This window comes from Chiloscyllium plagiosum, chromosome 7 (genome assembly GCF_004010195.1).
Source record: "Chiloscyllium plagiosum isolate BGI_BamShark_2017 chromosome 7, ASM401019v2, whole genome shotgun sequence".
NCBI lineage: Eukaryota > Metazoa > Chordata > Chondrichthyes > Orectolobiformes > Hemiscylliidae > Chiloscyllium > Chiloscyllium plagiosum.
This window is the reverse complement of record NC_057716.1, coordinates 29,684,143-29,696,130: the sequence shown is the minus strand read 5'-3', so window position 1 is coordinate 29,696,130 and position 11,988 is coordinate 29,684,143. Positions and strand designations below refer to the sequence as shown.

Genomic DNA, 11,988 nt, shown 5'->3' with positions numbered 1-11,988 from the left:
TAAATAGACAAAGTCTTTTCCCTGGGGTCGGGGAGTCCAGAACTAGATGGCATAGGTTTAGGGTGAGAGGGGAAAGATATAAAAGAGACCTAAGGGGCAACTTTTTCATGCAGAGGGTGGTACGTGTATGGAATGAGCTGCCAGAGGAAGTGGTGGAGGCTGGTACAATTGCAACATTTAAGAGGCATTAGGATGTGTATATGTACAGGAAGGGTTTGGAGGGATATGGGCCGGGTGCTGGCAGGTGGGACTAGATTGGTTTGGGATATCTGGTCGGCATGGACAGGTCGGACCTAAGGGTCTGTTTCCATGCTGTACATCTCTATGACTCTAATTAGATGGGACTTTTACCGATTAATTTGAAAAAACCTATAAAATCTCTCAGAAGAATATGGTACTAGCTGTGAAAGGTTTTCTGAGTGACCATGCTTGAGAGTAATGCAAAATAAATATCTTGTAGTCATTGAAACATAATATCTGATAATCTGTTGACACGTCTGAATGGGTTTAGCTTCAGTGTTTTATTATTGCACTTAGTTGGAATTCCCTGATAACTCTGAAACTTTTCTTGTGTTGATGTTCAACCTTCAGCCTTCATTTTTTTTTCTGTTTTCTGAGAATTCAAAGCTAAAAATCCAATTTTGAGAATCCCTCTGGTGATATTTCAGCACATATTACCCACAGGACATTTGGGACCTGAAAGCTATATTTGTGATCCTGCTTTCAGATATTATCTTCTAATGATCTGTTTGTGATCTTTTAGGCTTAAGAAGCACTATGAATCCTTTGAACCTACCCTGAGCAAGATCAAAGAGAAATATAATACTGCAATAAAGCAAAAAATGCTGACAAGTTTGGAGAAAGACAGAGCTCTAGTGCAGGTTTGTAATTGCATCTGTTTGAAAGATATAATTATAAAGTTTGAAATTGCAGTTCCTCCTATTCTTGAAAAATGCTGCAATTTGATACTTGTGTTTGAGCATAATAAGTTATTTTCCAGCTATGCTCAATGTGCATTCATGATAGCATTTAATATATTTAATAAAAGCTACCTTTTTCTGTACAGAAGTTGCTTGTCTCTGAAAATGTTAGAATCCCCAAAGAGCCCAATAGCTTTGTAAAGAGATATGAGTTTCCTGGCAAATTCAATGGATCGCTGAAGACTTCACATTTGAAGAATTTTACTGTACAAATTTAAAATCAACATTGACTAAACATTACTTAAGAGGCAATCATTATACTAAAATGCAGAAAAGATGATTATCTCCCCCCCCCCCCCCACACACACACACACACACAATGTTTTAACATAGACAAGTGCATTTTTTCTTCAAAATAATAAGGAGGTAGAAAGCAGGAAACTGCAGGCCAGTTCTGTCAACATCTTATCTATATAAGCTGTTAGAAATTATGCTTGAAGATGATATAGCTGTCACAATGTCAAGAATCAAGGCAACCAAGCACACTCAATATGGTTTTGTGAAATGGAAGCCAGGCATTATCAATTTATTGGACTTTGAGGAAGTACCATGTGGCATGGATAAGGGGAACTGGTGGAAGTATTGTAGTTGGGCTTACAGAAGACATTTGAGAAGGTGTCACATCAAAGGTTGTTGCAGAAAATAAAAATTCATTGTGTAGAGGAATAACATATTGGTGTGCACAAAAGATTATCTAGCTAACAGGAAGTAGAGAGTAAGCATAAATGGGCAATTTTCTGCTTAGCAAGAGTTATCAAGTAGTGTGTCATACGTCTTAGTGCTGAGGCCTCAACCTTTTGCAAATTATTTGAATGACTTAGATGAAGGGACTCCGATTAAACAGGTTTCTGTCATTATGTGGGTGAAATTCTTCATTTGGCTGCAAACTTCATTTTGAAATCTTCACCATTCCTCAAAAGTTCAGGTGTGTGTATTAAATGTGGAAAGGCCAGCAACTACTCACTTTGTATCCAAGGTTTAAAGCGAACACTTGACGAGGCCTTTATTTGGGTATCCTGTACCTATGGCACCAGATCACATGGGCCTGTGGGCAGGCACACCTCAATCTCAGAACACTTGCCCCTCCCTGCCACCTCACTTCCCTTGTTTAATTCTGCATAATGGACTTTTTTTATTTTCTAAAACAGGAGTAACAATTTTGTGTTTCTATGAGGACATTTGGTCATAACCTGCTCATGCAGCAATACCTTGTTTTGCCGGTGCTACGCACTGCTCTGAATATGGATAAAAGAGCAGAAATCTTAAGATTAGATTAGATTAGATTACTTACAGTGTGGAAACAGGCCCTTCGGCCCAACAAGTCCACACCGCCCCGCCGAAGCGCAACCCACCCATACCCCTACATGTACCCCTTACCTAACACTATCGGCAATTTAGCATGGCCAATTCACCTGATCTGCACATCTTTGGACTGTGGGAGGAAACCGGAGCACCCGGAGGAAACCCACGCAGACACGGGGAGAATGTGCAAACTCCTCACAGTCAGTCGCCTGAGGCGGGAATCGAACCCGGGTCTCAGGCACTGTGAGGCAGCAGTGCTAACCACTGTGCCACCGTGCCGCCCCCGTGACATTAGGGTAGCATTTGCTGAAGTATGGCATCAAAGAACCCTCATAAAAATGGAAGTAAATGGGAATGCAGGGAGAAAGCTGTCTGCTGGTTAGATTCTGACTCTACAGAAAGGAAGATGGTTTGGTTATTGGAAACGCATTGTCCCAGGACATTACTGCAGAACTTCCACAATGTAGTGTTCTTGGCCCAATCCTCTTCAACTGCTTTATCAATGATTATTTTCTTCATAATAAGGCCACAAGTGAGGCTGGTGTACCTCCTCAAGTACTGAAGCAATCCATGTCCACATACAGGAAGGCATGGATGGCTCTAGGCCTAGAGTGATAAATGGCAAGTAACATTTGTACCACATAGGTACCAGGCACATTTTACTATTTACTTTTGACATTCAAATTATCTTTGCTGAATTTCCCCAATATTAAGAGTCTGAGGATTGTCATTGACCATAAATTGAGGGATGCAGTTGTAATTAAATGTTGTAATTAAAAGAGCGGGTCAGAGACCAAAGTTTATGTTGTTGATTACTGACCTCCTGTCTTTACAAAGCTTTTCCACTGTCTACAAAGTTCAAGTTAGGAGTATAATGGAATGCTGTCCACTTCCTTGGATTGGCGCAGCTCCGATCATACTTGAGTAGTTCAATCGCATCCAGGGCAAAGTGACCCACTAGATTAAAACCCCACACAGCCATCAATGTTCACTCCACCCAGCACTGACATATAGTGGCAGCAGTGTGTACCACCTAAAACATACACGACAGCAACTCACCAATGCTCCACTGGCAGCACCTTTCAAACCTTTAATCTCATCTAGAAGGAGAAAGGTAGCAGTTACACGGAAGCACCAATACTTTCAAATTCTTCACTAACCCACACACCATTTTGAGTTAACAACCCATTCCTTAACTATTGCTGGAGCAAAATCCTGGAACTCCCCTCCTCTTAGCTGTGTGGGTATATGTACATCCTATGTATCATAGTGGTTTAAAAAGGCTGCTCATCACCACCTTCTCAAGGGCATTAGGAATTGGAAATGAATGCAAGCCTAATCAGAGGTGCCCACATCGTATGAATGATTATAAAGAATCATCAATATCCCTATTGACCTTTTGTGAAAGCATTTTAAGCTATTGTGATACATCCTGAACATCATCTACAAGCTCAAAGATGAGGAAGCATTGAAACACCTATATAAGAGATGTAAGTGCATATTGTAATACTATAAGTTACTGATTAGTAAGTTTGCTGATGACATTAAAATAGGCAGTATTTTGGACAGTGTGGAAGGTTATCAGAAATTGCAGCAGGACCATGATCAGCTGGGAAAGTAGGCTGAGAAATGGCAAATGGAGTTTAATATAATTACGTTTGAGGTCTTGCATTTTGGAACGTCAGATCAAGGTAGGAATTTCATGGTGAATGGTAGGGCCTTAAGGAGTGTAGTGGAACAGAGCGACCTTGGAGTTCAGTTTCACACTTGAGAATGGAGTCACAGGTAGACAGGGCAGTGAAGAAGGCTTTTGGCACACTGGTCTTCATCAGTCAGGGCCCTGTGTATTGAAGTTGGGAAGTTATGTTGCAGTTATACAATACATTGGTGAGGCGCTCTTGGAGTACTGTGTTCAGTTCTGGTCACTTTTGTTACAAGAAGAATGTTTTAAACTGGAAAGAGTGCAAAAGAAATTTACAAGGCTGTTGCCTGGATTCAATGGTCTGAGTTATAGGGAGAGGTTGGACAAGCTAGGACTTTTATCTTTCTAGTGTAGGAGACTGAGGGGGAACCTCACAGAGATATGTAAGGTCATGAGAGGCATGGATTGAGTGAATGCACTCAACCTTTTTTCAGAGCTGGGGACTAGAGGGCATCAGTTTAAGCTGAAAGGGGAAAGAATAAGGGAGATCCTGAGGGGCAAAGCGTGCAAGCATATGGAATGAGCTGCCAGTGGAAGTGGTTGAGGTAGACACATTAACAACATTTAAAAGACATTTGGATAAATACATAGATAGGAAATGACTAGAAGGATATGGCCCAAGTGCAGTGAAATGGGGTTAGCGTGGACGGACATTTTGGTTAGCATGGACCAGTTTGGGCCAAAGGGTCTGTCTTTGTGCTGTAAGACTCTATGACTACTGTATTGTAAATTACATCCCATTTTAGGTGATTTTAAAATGTCTAATCTTGACTATTTATGCTAGTAATAGTGAAGTGAGATTTAAATCCACCAAGCAACTCTAGTGTGTGTATATTTTAATGTTTGATTACATTCACCTAATGTGATAAAATGTTGTTAATGCCTTCTAACTTAGCCTGGTTAATTTCTCTTCAAGCCAGCACAATAACATCTGTTATTCAATGATGAAAAATTATATGTATCAATTTTGACCTTCCCCTTTTCTTGGGCCTGTATGTTCATAATATAAGCCTATGCATACAAGAATATTACTCTGTCTGCTTTATTGAGTTGCTATACATTTTAATCTTCTCTTATGGATGTTTAATAAGCTAATGGTTTCACTGTTCTAGGTTTGACCTGATGTAGCTATTGCAGAATGTGTACTAATGCATGAACATGTGTTTTGAAATGTTACTGTAAACATTCTACCTGACACATCTATGCTTAAAAAAGAGCCATAACTTTTAAAACAATTATCTTAGTCTGCTAAGAACCATAAAAAGGATTTTTGCATATATGAGGAAAATAGAATCATTGCACAGTATAAAAGGAGATTATTCAGCCTGTCATGTTTGTGCTGTCTCTCTCTGAGAGCTATATTGCTCATTCCACTCTCCTACCTTTTCACTGTAGCTTGTGTTTCTTTTGCCAATCACTTTAAATTTGCACTGCCTGTTTTGAGCTTTCTGTCAATTACACCATTCTAACTACCCTGTGCAGACCCCTCATGATTTTGAACATCTACATTAAAGATCTTCTCATTCTTCACCTCTAAAGAGAACAGTCTCAATTTCACCAATCTATCTTCATAATCGAAGTTTCTCACCCCTGTGATCTTCCTCACAAATTGTTTTTGCATCCTGTCCAAAACCTGACATCATTCCTAAAGTATTAGAATTCAGTTTCAGTTGAGGCTGAACTAATATTTTATAGAGGTTCACCATACGTTCCATTGTTTGTTTTCCATGCCTTTATAAATCTGAGATCCCCTTTGCCTTATCATGGCCCAGTCTAACCTGTCCTGCCAGCTTCAAAGATTCATACATCTATTTCCAAGTTCCTTGGGTTCTGCAACATTAGGCTTTTCTCTTTCTCTGAAAATATATCACTTCAGATTCATTAAATAGATTGCTGAACAGAACCTCATGGATAATATGTGCCAAATTGGCAGAGGACACATGTGATTAGTGAAATTAATTGTTTTAAAGGCTAGTGTGGGAGAAGTGGGTTCCAGTTTGTAGGGCTATGATATCAGAACTGTGGAAAGTTAGGGCTGTAACGTTAGGACAGTCTGAATCTGAACCAGGTTGGGAACAGTATCCTAGTAAACCATCAACTAGAGAGGTAGAGAGAGCGAGAGGGCTTTAAAATTAAAAAAAAGGTGAGAGTTCAAAATTGGGCAGATGTAGTAAATCGAGGTATGGAGCAAGGTTCTAATATGGGAAATGAAGGTCAGAGTATAACACCGAGGGACAGAGAGTAAATCTAATACTCCAACAGTCATGACTAGATGTTACGAAGGTAACAAAAAGTCATAATTAAAGCTTCTGCACCTGAGTGTCCATAGCATTTATAACTGCATAAACTAATTGCTAGCACACCGATACTGAAGTATCTGAAAAAGCTCTGATAGCTGTTATGGATATGAGGCCGCATAATGACAAGCATTGGGTCCTAAGACACACACAAACAAATTACTGGAAAAACTCAACAGGTCTGTGGAGAAATAATAGAGTTAACATTTTGAGACCTTTCTTCAGAACTTTTCTTTAGTTTGCACATCACTCCCTTTTTAAAGAAGGGTGAAAGAACAAAATCAGGAAATTACAGACCAGTTAGCCATTCATGTATAGTGGGGAAATTATTGGAGTCTATAATCAAGGATGGGGTTAACTGAATATTGAATTAATCAGGGAGGGCTGGCATGGATTCATGTGTGACAAACCTCTTTGAATTTTTTTTGAAGAGGTGACTGATGTAATGGACAGGGAAATATCTATGGAAGTTGTTTATATGGATTTCCAGAAGGCATTTGATGAAGTCCCAAATTAAAGACTGAGCTAAGGTAGAAGCCCATGGAATTGAGGCAATATTACTGACATGGCTGGAAAATTAGATGAGTTCAGTAGGTGACAGAAAGTAGGAATACTATGTTTTGGGCAAAAGCCTTTCATCAGCCTTTCCTAAGACATGGTGCCCAGATCTATTCACAGAACCCTGGCTCTAACCAGAGTTTTGTACAACTGCAGCATAACTTCTGTAGCACGGTGGCTCAGTGGTTAGCACTGCTGCCTCACAGCACCAGGGTTCCAGGTTCGATTCTAGCCTTGGGTGACTGTCTGTGTGGAGTTTGCACATTCTCCCCATGTCTGCTTGGGTTTCCTCCACATGCTCCGGTTTCCTCCCACAGTCCAAAGATGTGCAAGCCAGGTGAATTGGCCGTGCTAAATTGCCCATAGTGTCAGGTGCATTAGTCAGAGGGGAAATGGGTCTGGGTGGGTTACTCTTCGAAGGGTCGGTGTGGACTGGTTGGACCGAAAGGCCTGTTTCCATACTGTAGGGAATCAAAGTTTTGTGCGAAGATTTGTAGCTCGGGTGCTCGTTGTTGTGGTTCTGTTCGCCGAGCTGGAAGTTTTTGTTGCAAACGTTCCGAGATGCTCCTGATGTATGGTAGTGTGGCTAGTCCTTTTGGTTGTGGTATGTCCTCGTTCCGTGGTCTTTCTCTTAGGCATCTGTTGATGAAGTTGCGCGGGTATCCGTTTTTGGCGAATACCTTGTATAGGTGTTCCTCTTCTTCTTTTTGCAGTCAAATTCCTTCATTTGGTAGGTGTTGATATCTGCAAGTAGTTGTTGTACCACCCCAACACACACAAACGAAGCTGCAACAGGACACTATTCAAAAGGGCCACAACACACTGCAGTACACCAGAACTGCAAAAAGAAGAGGAACACCTATACAAGGTATTCGCCAAAAACGGAGACCCGCTCAACTTCATCAACAGATGCCTAAGAGAAAGACCACGGAACGAGGACATACCACAACAAAAAGAATTAGCCACATTACCATACATCAGGAGCATCTCGGAACTGACAGCCAGACTACTGCGACCCCGAGGACTCATAACGGGTTGATAGGTTCAGCGTCCTGTTTTCTGTTCTGTATGTCCAGTAGGTTGGCTATTGTTTCTCTGGCTAGGCTTTTGTCAATCGAAGTGAACAGTGCCGTCACGTCGAATGATATCATGGTTTCTTCTTTGTCTATGTGTATATTTCTGATGATGTCCAAGAATTCCTGTGTTGATTGTATAGAGTGTTGGATCCGCTGACCAGGTGTTTCAGTTTCTGTTGTAGTTCTTTGGCCAGTTTGTATGATGGTGTCCCTGGTAGTGATACTATGGGTCTGAGTGGGATGTCTGGTTTGTGTACATTAGGTAATCCATAGAATCTGGGGGTGTTGTTGCTTTCCGGTTTCATCCAAAAACGGATACCCGCGCAACTTCATCAGCAGATGCCTAAGAGAAAGACCACGGAACGAGGACATACCACAACCAAAGGACTAGCCACACTACCATACATCAGGAGCATCTCGGAACTGACTGCCAGACTACTGAGACCCCTAGGACTCATAACGGCACACAAACCAACAGCCACGCTCAGACAACAACTCACCAGAACGAAGGACCCGATACCCAACATGAGCAAGACGAATGTAGTGTACAAAATACCATGCAAGGACTGCACTAAACACTATATAAGACAAACAGGAAGACAGCTAACAATCCGCAAATATGAACATCAACTAGCCACGAAACGACACGACCAGCTATCCTTAGTAGCCACACACGCAGACAACAAGCAACATGAATTCGACTGGGATAACACTACTATCATAGGGCAAGCCAGACAGAGAACAGCCAGGGAATTCCTAGAGGCATGGCATTCAAATCCACAAACTCCATCAACAAACACATCGACCTGGACCCAATATACCAACCACTACAGCGGACAGCTGAAACTGACAACCGGAAGCGGCAGGGACAGGCCACTATAAACACCGGAGGAAACATCAAAGAAGCGCTTCGCAGGAGGCTCCCAAGCACTGATGATGTCGCCTAGCCAGGGGACGAAACGTTTGCAACAAAAACTTCCAGCTCGGCGAACAGAACCACAACAACTGTAGGGAATCTAATCTAATCTACTCAAATTGGCAGATGTGACCAATAGTGTCCCACAAGGTTCTGTGTTAGGGCCTCAGTTACTCACATCATTTGTAAACAACTTGGATAATGGCATAGAAATTCATACATTCAAATTTGCTGATAACACAAAGTTAGGCAGTGTTGTAGGCAGTGTAGATGGTAGTCAGTCAGTATCCCTTTGTAATTTTATGCTAAGTGTATTGGCAAAACTATCGCAGATGGAGTTCAATGGAAGCAAGTGATGAGGTTATCAGTTTTGGACTGAGAAAGGATAAATGAGGGTATGAAATTAAGTACAAAGAGATTTATGATTCAGGTGCATTGATCTCCAAAATGTCACAAACAATTGCAGGAAATAATCAAAGCTAATGGAATGCAGGTGCTTGTATCTAGAGGAATGGAATACAAGGATGCAGAAGTTATGTTGCAGTTGTATAAAACTCTGGTTAGCCTTGGGGTTCTGTGAATAGATCTGGGCACCATGTCTTAGGAAAGGCTAAGAAAGGCTGATGAAGGACTTTTGCCCGAAATGCCGATTTTCTTGCTTCACGGATGCTGCCTGACCTGCTGTGCTTTTCCAGCACCGCTCTAATCTCTAGCATCTGCAGTATCCACTTCCGCCCTGAGAATTAGGGCTGGACTGTTCAAGAGAGATGCTAGGAAGCACTTTTACACATAAAGATGTTTGGAAAGCTCTTCTGCAATGGCAGTGGATGCAGGATCAGTTGCTACTTTTAAATCTGAGTTAGATACATTTTTGTTAAGCAAAGGTGTTAAAGAATATGGGCCAAAGTCTGGTATAAGCATTTAGGCCTCAGATCTGCCATGATATTATTGAATATGTTCAAAGTTTGTGAGAAGATTTGTAGCTCGGGTGCTCGTTGTTGTGGTTCTGTTCGCCAAGCTGGAAACTTTTGTTGCAAATGTTTCGTCCCCTGTCTAGGTGACATCCTCAGTGCTTGGGAGCCTCCTGTGAAGCGCTTCTGTGGTGTTTCCTCCGGCATTTATAGTGGCCTGTCCCTGCCGCTTCCAGTTGTCAGTTGATAGCTGGTCGTGGCGTTTCGTGGCTAGTTGATGTTCATGGATGCGGATCGTTAGCTGTCTTCCTGTTTGTCCTATATAGTGTTTTGTGCAGTCCTTGCATGGGATTTTGTACAATACATTAGTTTTGCTCATGCTGGGTATCGGGTCCTTCATTCTGGTGAGTTGTTGTCTGAGGGTGGCTGTTGGTTTGTGTACTGTTATAAGTCCTAGGGGTCGCAGTAGTCCGGCAGTCAGTTCTGAAATGCTCCTGATGTACGGTAGTGTGGCTAGTCCTTTGGGTTGTGGCATGTCCTCGTTTCGTTGTCTTTCTCTTAGGCATCTGTTGATGAAATTGCGTGGGTATCCGTTTATGGCGAATACCTTGTATACCATGCCGATACCCAGCATGAGCATTAGTGTGATCACGTCTCGAATAATGTGTATTGTTTATATCTCCTGATTGAAGGAAGGATTTAATGTATTGGAGGCTCATAGGAGGTTTACTAGGTTAATATCTGGAATGGAGTTATTGTCTTATTATGAAAACTGGACAGATTTGTCTTTCTTCCACTGGACTTTTGAAGAGTGAAAGGTGACTTTATTATCGTTTTATTCAATACTGAATGGTTTTGTCAAGATGGGTGAGGGAAGGATATTTCCTGTTGTGGGTGAGTCCAGAACTAGAAAGCAAAATTTTGAATTTGATGTATTATTTTTTTCTCTGAGGGTTGCACAGCTTTGCAGATGTTAGAGGCACATGCATGGAATCATAAACGTATTAAGCACATTAAAAAGGCCCTTTAGCCAATTGCATTTGCACCAGTCAAAAACAGCCACCTAACGATTCTCATCTCAAATGCACATCTAAATGTATAGAGTCATATAGCATGGAAACATACCCTTCGGATCAACTAGTCCATGCTTAACATAATCCCAAACTAAACGAGTCCCTGCTGCCTGCTCCTTGCCCATGTTTTCTATAATCCCACCACCATCTGGGTGAGAAAGATTTTTCTCACATCTCCTTTAAACCTTCTGTCTTTTACTTTAAATCTATGCTCCTTGGTCTTTGATCTGTCCATTACAGGGAAAAGTTTCTTCTTTTGTACCCTACCAATATCCCGTATAATTTTATACATTGCAATCAAGTCCCCTCTCAGTATCCTATGCTCTAAGGAAAACAGCGCCAGTCTATCAGATCTTTCTTCATAACTGAAACATTCTGGTAAATCTCATCTGCATCCATTCCAGTGCTATTACATCTCAGCGACAATTTGAATACCAGAACTGAGCACAGTGCTTTAGCTGTGGCCGAGCCAATGTTTCACACAGTTCCAGCATAGACCCCCTACCCTTAAATTCTGTGCCTCTGCTAATAAAGGCAAGTATACCGCATGCTTTCTTACCCATTTTATCCACTTGACCTAATAACATACCAGATGACCTTCTTCTTTAGAGACCACAATTTCCCTTCCCACGTGGTTAAAGATGCCCTCCAACGCATCTCGTCCACATCCCGCACCTCCACCCTCAGACCCCACCCTTCCAACCGTAAGAAGGACAGAACACCCCTGGTGCTCACCTTCCACCCTACCAACCTTCGCATAAACCAAATCATCCGCCGACATTTCCGCCACCTCCAAAAAGACCCCACCACCAGGGATATATTTCCCTCCCCACCCCTTTCCGCCTTCCGCAAAGACCGTTCCCTCCGTGACTACCTGGTCAGGTCCACGCCCCCCTACAACCCATCCTGGCACTTTCACCTGCCACCGCAGGAACTGTAAAACCTGCGCCCACACCTCCTCCCTCACCTCCATACAAGGCCCCAAAGGAGCTTTCCACATCCATCAAAGTTTTACCTGCACATCCACCAATACCATCTATTGTATCCGTTGCTCCCGATGCGGTCTCCTCTACATTGGGGAGACTGAGCGCCTCCTAGCAGAGCGCTTTAGGGAACATCTCCGAGACACCCGCACCAATCAACCACACCACCCCGTGGCCCAACATTTCAACT

General features: G+C 42.2%; 1 protein-coding gene across 5 annotated transcripts in view; it reads left to right on the top strand.

Moving 5' to 3' along the window:
- LOC122551440 (sperm-associated antigen 16 protein) overlaps nucleotides 1–11,988 on the top strand; it is a 992,024-nt gene that overhangs the window by 87,725 nt on the left and 892,311 nt on the right. For all 5 annotated transcript variants that reach the window (XM_043693348.1, XM_043693349.1, XM_043693352.1 and 2 more), the window contains exon 7: nucleotides 764–881. In XM_043693348.1, coding sequence (XP_043549283.1) covers nucleotides 764–881 — 118 coding nt within the window. The remainder of the gene's footprint in view (nucleotides 1–763; nucleotides 882–11,988) is intronic.